The 10,273-nt window shown below is 41.3% G+C and overlaps 1 protein-coding gene across 1 annotated transcript; it reads left to right on the forward strand.

The window, feature by feature from the left end:
• The first annotated feature begins 1,642 nt into the window (after nucleotides 1-1,642).
• On the forward strand, nucleotides 1,643-5,146 carry LOC149452736 (HIG1 domain family member 1A, mitochondrial-like). Its single transcript, XM_089689022.1, has 2 exons — nucleotides 1,643-1,817; nucleotides 4,497-5,146. The coding sequence occupies exons 1-2, from the start codon at nucleotides 1,658-1,660 to the stop codon at nucleotides 4,544-4,546; spliced, it is 210 nt and encodes a 69-aa protein (XP_089545148.1). The 5' UTR covers nucleotides 1,643-1,657; the 3' UTR covers nucleotides 4,547-5,146.
• Nucleotides 5,147-10,273: the final 5,127 nt, after the last annotated feature.

A 10,273-nucleotide genomic window follows, 5' to 3' on the forward strand; every position in this document is an offset into this window, starting at 1 on the left:
TCTCCATGTATAATACATAAGGGGGGATATGATCACCATGTATAATACATAAGGGGGGATATGATCTCCATGTATAATACATAAGGGGGGGATATGATCTCCATGTATAATACATAAGGGGGGATATGATCTCCATGTATAATACATAAGGGGGGATATGATCTCCATGTATAATACATAAGGGGGGATATGATCTCCATGTATAATACATAAGGGGGGGATATGATCTCCATGTATAATACATAAGGGGGGATATGATCTCCATGTATAATACATAAGGGGGGGATATGATCTCCATGTATAATACATAAGGGGGGGATATGATCTCCATGTATAATACATAAGGGGGGGATGTGATCTCCATGTATAATACATAAGGGGGATATGATCTCCATGTATAATACATAAGGGGGGGATGTGATCTCCATGTATAATACATAAGGGGGGGATATGATCTCCATGTGTAATACATAAGGGGGGGATATGATCAACATGTATAATACATAAGGGGGGGGGGGATATGATCTCCATGTATAATACATAAGGGGGGGGATATGATCTCCATGTGTAATACATAAGGGGGGATATGATCTCCATGTATAATACATAAGGGGGGATATGATCTCCATGTATAATACATAAGGGGGGGATATGATCTCCATGTATAATACATAAGGGGGGGATATGATCTCCATGTGTAATACATAAGGGGGGGATATGATCAACATGTATAATACATAAGGGGGGGATATGATCAACATGTATAATACATAAGGGGGGGGGGGATATGATCTCCATGTATAATACATAAGGGGGGGGATATGATCTCCATGTGTAATACATAAGGGGGGATATGATCTCCATGTATAATACATAAGGGGGGATATGATCTCCATGTATAATACATAAGGGGGGGATATGATCTCCATGTATAATACATCAGTGGTTCATATAGTGAACTCTGTGTAGTTATTCCCCCTGAGGTCATCACAGAGGACAAGGGGGAGCTCTTTACATCTGGAGGAAATGAAATTTAATATCCAAACACAGAAAGGTTTCTTCACAGTAAGAGCTGTGAGAATGTGGAATAGACTCCCCCCAGAGTTGGTTGTGGCCAGCTCAGTGGATTGCTGTAGGAAAGTCCTGGATTCTTTCTTAGATACACAGAATATAACTGGATATAACATTTATAGGGAAAGGTGATCCAGGGAATATCCGATTGCTTCTCGGGGGATCAGGAAGGAATTTTGTTTTCCCAGCAGGAGCAAATTGGATCGTGCTTTGCTGGGGTTTTTTTTTTGCCTTTCTCTGGATCAACTGTGGGTGTAGGATTATAACTTTTTTTTTTTTGTTTTTTTTTTTTTGTTTTTTTTTTTTTATGTTTGAACTGGATGGACTAACTATGTAACTATTCAATGATGAAACGGCTCATATAAAACCACTTTGACAAGTTCTAACACTACTCTACTCAACTAGCAGAGTATTGTTGGCAGACTTCCTTCCTGTTGTCACCGGCACAGGAAGCATCAGGAAACCTCCCATAGGGAAGGATAGGCATGCAGAGGGCGTTTTCTTCTGCTGCTTTGCTTTATGTGCTGACATTAGCAGTCACTACGTGTTGCTTTGGATACATCAACAGTTATAGTATAATGGATGTATGCTTGTTTGTTTTTATTTTTTAGGTATTGCTGGGTTTGCTGCAATTGTTGCCTATGGACTGTATAAGCTGAGACACAGAGGGGACACCAAAATGTCCGTCCACCTTATACACATGCGTGTAGGAGCTCAGGGGTTTGTTGTCGGCGCAATGACTTGTGGTGAGTGATGTGGATTTATCAGACTTTATTTTAGGCCTCTTTCATACGGGCGTTCTGTACATCCATTTTTCATCTGTTTTACAGATGAAAAACTGACCCCCATGTATTTCTATGGACTAGCATTTGTAAACGGATGATCATCTGTTTACATCCGTTAACATCCTTTTTTTTTTTTTTTTTTGAACGGAAGAAAACCCTATTTTTCTTCCGTTTTTAAAACAAAACAAAAGAAACAAAACGTAAAGGACGGTAAATGGATGAAAAAGCAGATGTAAACTGATCTGTTCTTGCTTGGAAAAAACATGACTGAACTGATGAAAAAAAGTTTACATCTGCTCTTTCATCCATTTACCATCCTTTTACCTTTTTTTTTTTTTTTTTCTTTTTTTAGACAAAACTTTCTTTTGGTGGTAGTTATTCACCATTTGGATTTTAATTTTGTTTTGCTATATAAAATGAAAGGCCAAAAATCTTGAAAGGGGGGAAAAAAAGTGTTTTTCTTATAAAAATTTGCAAATAATTCTTTGTCATAAATATTGGCCAAAATGTATTTAGCTATCCCTTTTTTTTTTTTTTTTTTTTTTTTTTTAACCAAAAACACACGCACCAAAAATAAACTTAGTTTATAAAAAAAAAAATCCTAATTTTTCCAACAAATTTTCTTACATTTTCATTTTTTTTTTTTTTTATATTTAACCACTTCAAGACCGGACACTTTTACCCCCTTCCTGACCAGGGCAATTTTCAGCTTTCAGCGCTATCACGCTTTGAATGACAATTACGCGGTCATGCAACGCTGTACCCAAATGAATTTTTTACCATTTTTTATAAACAGATAAAGCTTTATTTTGGTGGTATTTATTTACCGCTGGGATTTTTATTTTTTTTGCTATGTAAATGAAAAAGTCCAAAAATTTTGAAAAAAAAGTGTTTTTTTAAATAAAATTTTGCAAATAAATAATATTTCATCATAATCTTTGCCAAAATTTATTCCGTTATCTTTTTAGTAAAAAAAAAAAAAATCCAAATTAGTTTATAACAAAAATTATAATTTTTAAACATTTTTTTTTACATTTTTATTTTATTTTTTTATATTATAATTTTTTATTTTTTTATTTTTTTTACATACTGTCACCCTAGCAGTACAGTGTCACCATGGTGACACTGTACTACTTGTGGGCGGTGATGAAGATTTTTTTTTTTTATTTTACACTGATTGCTTTTACACCCATAAAGGCTGTAAAAGCAATCATTTCTCCTTCTCTCTGGCTGCATTCTTGCAGCCATTGAGAACTACTGTGTGGGGGGGTGATGAAGATTTTTTTTTTTTTTTTTTTTTTACACATTGCTTTTACACCCATATAGGATGTAAAAGCAATCATTTCTCTTTCTCTCTGTGTGCATTCATGCACTCATTGAGAAATACTGACTGAGCTGTGATTGGTCACAGCTTGTCACATGGTACAAGCCTGTTGTGAATAGGCTTGTACCATGTGACCTCTGTGATCATTCACAGATTTCACACGTAGTAAGCAATGATGTCACAAGTGACATCTTGCTTACTACTTTGCATGTGATCACTGATTGGCCAATCAGTGATCACATGATCGGGACCTCGTACAGAGGTCCCGTCCGACGATCGGTGTTTCACTGTGTCCGGAGGACACAGCGGACACCGGATCGCGGTGCTGCGCGCTCCCAGGGAGCGCGCACAAGCAGGGTGCGGGGAGGCCGTTTATAAACGGCCACCCGACCCTGCACTGCCACCGTCCGGCCGTTTATATGCAAAGGCCGGTCGGGAAGTGGTTAATGTTTTGGGGGTTTTTTTTACATACAGACCCAGGGCTCTCCGTGACACCCTGGCCTTTGTGCTGGGAGCACGCCTGGGTTGATCATTAGATTTTTCTAAGGCCCCTTTCACACAGGCGTTCCGTTTTTTGTTTTTTTTTCTTTTTTTTTCATTAGTTCAGTCATGTTTTTTCCAAGCAAGAACAGAACGCCCGTGTGAAAGGGGCCTTTAGAAGGATCTAATGATCAACCCGGGGCGCTCTCCCGGCACAAAGACCAGGGTGTCACTGAGAACCCTGGGTCTGTATGTACAAAAAAACCCAAAACATTTAATATAAAAGAAATAAAATGCAAATGTAAGAAAATTTGTTGGAAAAATTAGGTTAGGTAAAAAAAACCAAAACAACAATATAAAAAAATTTAAATACAAATGTAAAAAAAATCTTTTGGGAAAAAATTAGGTTGTTTTTTTTTTTTTTATAAACTAATTTTGTTTTAGTTTTTTTATTAAAAAGATAGCTGAATACATTTTGGCCGATATTTATGACAAAAGATTATTTGCAAATTTTTAGAAGAAAAACGCTTTTTTTTTTTTTAAGATTTTTGGCCTTTTTCATTTTATATGGCACAAAAAATTAAAATCCCAGCGGTGAATAACTACCACCAAAAGTTTTATCTGTCTAAAAAAATTTAAAAAAAAGCTAAAAAATTAATTTGGGTACAGTGTTGCATGACCGCGCAATTGTCAACGTGTGAAAGCTGAAAATTGGCCTGGACGGGAAGGGGGTGACAGTGTCTGGACTTGAAGTGGTTACTTCGCTGTAAAATGTGTTTAGTATATTTAGCAGAATCGTTTTCTTACCTTTGTCGCACTGTTCCTGTCTTTTGCAGGCGTTCTGTACTCCATGTACAAGGAGTATCTGGCCAAGCCTCAGGAGTAGACGACGAGCACCAAACAATTCCCTCGGCACAGAGTGACGATATGGACCTCACATTGGGGTGGCCTTTTATTTAGTTGCATACAGCACCTTTACTGCAGGAAGACCCTGGAATACATTGCAGACATATCCGGCAGCTTAGGGATCGAACATTTTTGCTTCGCTTTCAAAAAAGACACGTAAATCCATTTCTGTAAATGAACATGTTTAGAGTCTATTTATTTTTCTTATTTTATAACTTAAAACCTGAATAGGGACAGTTTAGGGTCATTGGTGCTGTTATGGGGTTTTATATCTTAGTCTTTGGGCTGCCACATCTGACAATAACCCATTGAGAGAGGGGTTTAGTTTAAATTTGTCCTCCCTTTTTCTGTAATATTACAAAAAGGAAAAAATGGTGGTCTAGAAGATTCTCCCAAAGCCGCTGCCACCTCACCAGGCACAATGTGTTCTCCGCCTAACCCTGTGGAACCCTCGGAATTCGGCGAAACAGAAAAACGATTACAGACATCTGCTCTGTAGGGCGATTGGATTTGTTTTGTTACATTCCACTTCTGTGTATTTTCTGTTTTTGTTGGCAATAAATCGGACATCTCAATCTCACCCACTAGTGTGTCTGTTATAATTATTATTATTACAGTTATATATAGCGCTGTCAATTTACAAAACGCGCTATATATATATATTATTATACAGTATTTATAAAGCGCCAATAGTTCGCTCAGCGCTGTACATTACAAAGGGGGACAGAACATGTGACAGAACAATACCAATACAATGCAATACATGAGGGGATCGAGGGCCCTGCTCTTTTGAGCTTACAATCTAGGAGGGGGGGGATGGTGGCACAGGAGGAGATAGCTGTGGGGGATGGAGTGGTAGGAGGAGTGGAGGAGGTCGGCAAGTTAGCAGGGGGTGGGGTAGGCTTCCCTGAAGAGATGGGTTTTCAGGGTGCGCCTAAAGGAGAGGAGAGTAGGTGATAATCTGATGGGTTGGGGCAGGGAGTTCCAGAGGATGGGTGACACCCTGGAGAAGTGTGTGTGTGTGTGTATATATATATATATATATATATATATATATATATATATATTACATTCACATCAGTCCCCGCCCCCAAGGAACGTACAATCTAAAGTCCCTAACTTACCTTCATACATACACATACCTTCATACATACACATACTAGGGACAATTTAGACAGGATCCAATTAACCTACCAGCATGTCTTTGCAGTGTGGGAGGAAACCCACGCAGGCACAGGGAGGACATGCAAACTCCAGGCAGGTGGTGCCCTGGTTGGGATTCGAACCAACGACCCGAGTACTGCCAGGCGGAAGTGCTAACCATTTAGCCACTGTGCTGCCCACAACTGATCTATCCATAGCAGCTCTGTACAAAATGAGGGTCTTACTGCAACGTATGATACCTGCACCACTGTGAATGCACTGCGGTGCCGTTCATTTATGTATAACGACCCCGATTTACTATTCTAGTAGTGGGCAACATACCACTTCTGTACAATATGAGGATAGGCAGAGCACAGAACATGGTACAGAATACATCAAGTAACGTATGCTGATACACTAATCAGTAATATTTATGTTAATGTACATGAGAATTCATATAGTTCATTCTTTGTACCATTTCCTATGGACATTTCTATAGTTAGTTATGCTGCCATCCAGTGGCCTTATTTGGTAATGCACTTGTTTTCATATTACCTCCCTGAGATCTGACACAATTCCTTTGCATATGAAGCTCCTCCCTTCTTGAGTACAGCACTTCCTGTGTCATGGATGCAGCTAACAGTTCACATGTATTCTGCATAGTACGCTACAGAAAGTATCATCTTTTGACCGCATAATACTGGAAACCATTCATTCTGCTGTATCCTGTTGTCACATGTACAGAATAAAGCAACTTCTGGATGAACACAGTATTGGTGAGTTCAAGCTATCTGATAAGGATTGCCCACAGTGATTATATCTGCTTATACAGGCTAGGCATAGAGGTCTTACAAGGGTTAAATTGCTATCACAACAATCTGAGTCAGAATAAACAGGAATCTGATTCCCGCTTAAGGGCTCATTCACACCAGAACACGGTGCGGGAATCCTGCATTCTGTGTGCGTTTCTTGCACTGCGTTCAAAACGCATTGGGTGTGCAATCTGCTATAGGTGTCAATGTATTCTTAACCCCTTCCCACCCGGCCCATGTATATAAACGGCCGGACGGTGGCAGTGCAGGGTCGGGTGGCCATTTCAATATGTCCTCTCTGCTTGTGCGTGCTCCCTGGGAGCACGCAGCACCGCAATCCGAGTGCCCGCTGTGTCCTCCGGATGTTATATGGGACCTCTGTGTGAGGTCCCGATCATGTGATCACGGATTGGCCAATCCGTGATCACATGAAGAGTAGTAAGCAATGATGTCACTTCTGACATCATTGCTTACTACGTGTGAAAACTGAATGATCACAGAGGTCACATGGTACAAGGCTATTCACAACAGCCTTGTACCATGTGACAAGCTGTGACCAATCACAGCTCTCACAGTATTTCTCAATGGCTGCAAGAATGCATCGAAAAAGAGAAATAATTGCTTTTACAGCCTTGGTGTAAAAGCAATCCGTGTAAAAAAAAAAAAAAAAAAAAAAAAAAAAAAAAACTGTCACCCCCCCCCCCCCCCCCCAACAAGTAGTACAGGGTCACTATGGTGACCCTGTACTGCTAGGTTGACAGTATGTAAAAAAAAAAAATAAAAAAATAAACATAAAAAATAAAAATGTTTGAAAAATTATAATTTTTGGTTATAAACTAATTTGGGTATTTTTTTTTTTCTAAAAAGATAACTGAATACATTTTGGCCAAGATTTATGAAGAAAGATTATTTGCAAAATTTTATAAGAAAAACACTTTTCCAAATTTTTGGACTTTTTAATTTATATAGCAAAAAAAAGAAAAATCCTTGTGATGAATAAATACCACCAAAATAAAGTTGGTTTTTTTTTATTGGTCTCAAATGCTAAAAAATTAATACAGGTACAGTGTTGCATGACCGCGCAATTGTCATTCAAAGTGTCATAGTGCTGAAAGCTGAAAATTGGCCTGGACTGGAAGGGGGTGAAAGTGTCTGGACTTGAAGTGATTAATGACACCCCAAACGCAGATCGCAAAACGCAGTACGTTTGCCTGCACCTGATCGCATGGTACCGCAGAACCATGTGTTCCGGTTGCAGTGCATTTTTTAAAAGTAGCGCATTCACTGCTTTTTGGTGCGATTTCAGCCTATTCAAATGAATGGGCTGAAAATCGCACAGAATCACACAGGGATGCGGATCACACTCCTGTGAGATTCAGATGTGTACCAACCCTAAAAGAAATGAAAATGTAAAACTGTGATGGTCAACTTGGTTAATATAGAGGGCCTCGAGTGTGGCCCCTACCATGTCCAGAGGGCCACACAATGGCTTAGTTTTCATAATTTTGTGTTGCGCTTAAAGCGCTGTAAACTGTGCCTTACTGTTAAACGTGGTAATCTGCACCTCTGTGCCTGCTTTGCACTGCCATTCAGTTTGGCACCCCAACTCGCTGTTTTGAGCTCATTCACACGAGTGGTTGGTGGGTGGTAAAAGGCTGTGGTTTTACCACGCCCCCTTTTTAGCTGCAGAGGCAGTGGCCAGGGGTGTACACATGCTGCAGTCGCAATGCTTTGCTTGAAACTATACCCCTGTCTCTTTTGGCAGGCAGTCGTACCCACCGATTGTGACCCATTAAAGTAAATGCAGCCACTCTGCAACAGCGCCACAACCAGGTGTAATGCACTAGTGTGAGACCCCGAGGGGTTAAAGCAATACAACCAGGGGTGGACTGACAACTCATGGGGCCCCCAGGCAATCATGATCATGGGGCCCCTGTGTCCTTGCCAAAATGCAAAAAAGCCTATGAAAAAGGTACCAGGGGCATCTCATGGGGCCCCCCACTGACCCCAGGCCCCCGGGCAGTGCCTGAGTTTCCAAATAGTCAGTCCGCCCCTGAATACAACAGCTCATCACTGCCTGTCTGCACTCCATTAGCTTCACAGGAGGACAGGTGAGACATCAGGGGTCTTTTAGACACCAGATGTCTCAAAGAGAACCTGTCACCAAAAAATCATATAGGGGACTTTTTGTCCCCTATGTGATTTTATAAAAAAAAAAAAAAAAAAAGTTAAGTAAACTTTTGGGTTGCACCCAAGCACATAAAATCTCCCCCCCCTCCCCCCCGCGAAAAAAACGTAAATGCATGCATCAGGGCACCTGAACGCTTCGTTTGCAATCCACATTACATATTGCTGTGCACACTGGAGTGAGAGCAATAACTAGAACCAGACCTCCTCCGCAATTCTAAACTGATAACCTATAGGGGGGCTTTTAAATTGTCACCTATGAAAAAAATAGGGTACTGAACTTTGTCGCCATTTCACAGGCGCACGCAAATTTAAGGTTTGACATGTTGGGTATGTATTTACTCGGTACAACCTCATCTTTTATATTACACACAAGCACTTAAAATCCCTCCCAAAACAATTTTTGAGCTCCCTACCCTCCCGTATGACCCTAAATGCACACATCAAGGGCACCTACACTCACCGGCCACTTTATTAGGTACACCTTGCTAGTACCGGGTTGGACCCCCTTTTGCCTTCAAAACGGCCTTCATTCTTCGTGGTGTAGATTCAACAAGGTGTTGGAAACATTTCTCAGAGATTTTGATCCATATTGACATGATAGCATCACGCAGTTGCTATAGATTTGTCGGCTGCACATCCATGATGGGAATCTCCCGTTCCACCAGATCCCAAAGGTGCTCTATTGGATGGAGATCTGGTGACTGTGGAGGCCATTGGAGTACAGTGATCTCATTTTCAGGTTCAAGAAACTGGTTGGAGATGATCTGAGCTTTGTGACATGGCGCATTACCCTGCTGGAAGGAGCCATCAGAAGATGGGGACACTGGAGTCATTAAGGGATGGACATGGTCAGCAACAATACTCAGGGAGGCTGTGGTGTTTAAACGATGCTCAATTGGTACTAAGGGGCCCAGAGTGTGCCAAGAAAATCTCCCGCACACCATGACGCCATCACCACCAGCCTGAATCATTGATACAAGACAGGATGGATCCACCACACCATGACACCACCACCAGCCTGAACCATTGATACAAGGCAGGATGGATCCACCACACCATGACACCACCACCAGCCTGAACCATTGATACAAGGCAGGATGGATCCACCACACCATGACACCACCACCACCACCAGCCTGAACTGTTGATACAAGGCAGGATGGATCCATGACACCACCACCAGCCTGAACCATTGATACAAGGCAGCATGGATCCACCACACCATGACACCACCACCACCAGCCTGAACTATTGATACAAGGCAGGATGGATCCACCACACCATGACACCACCACCACCACCACCAGCCTGAACCACTGATACAAGGCAGGATGGATCCACCACACCATGACACCACCACCACCAGCCTGAACCGTTGATACAAGGTAGGATGGATCGACCACACCATGACACCACCACCACCAGCCTGAACCATTGATACAAAGCAGGATGGATCCACCACACCATGACACCACCACTACCAGCCTGAACCACTGATACAAGGCAGGATGGATCCACCACACCATGACACCACCACCAGCCCGATCCATTGATACAAGGCA

The sequence above is a fragment of the Staurois parvus genome, unplaced genomic scaffold (assembly GCF_062004578.1).
Source record: "Staurois parvus isolate SC_StPar_1 unplaced genomic scaffold, SC_StPar_1.0 ptg000467l, whole genome shotgun sequence".
NCBI classification, from domain to species: domain Eukaryota; kingdom Metazoa; phylum Chordata; class Amphibia; order Anura; family Ranidae; genus Staurois; species Staurois parvus.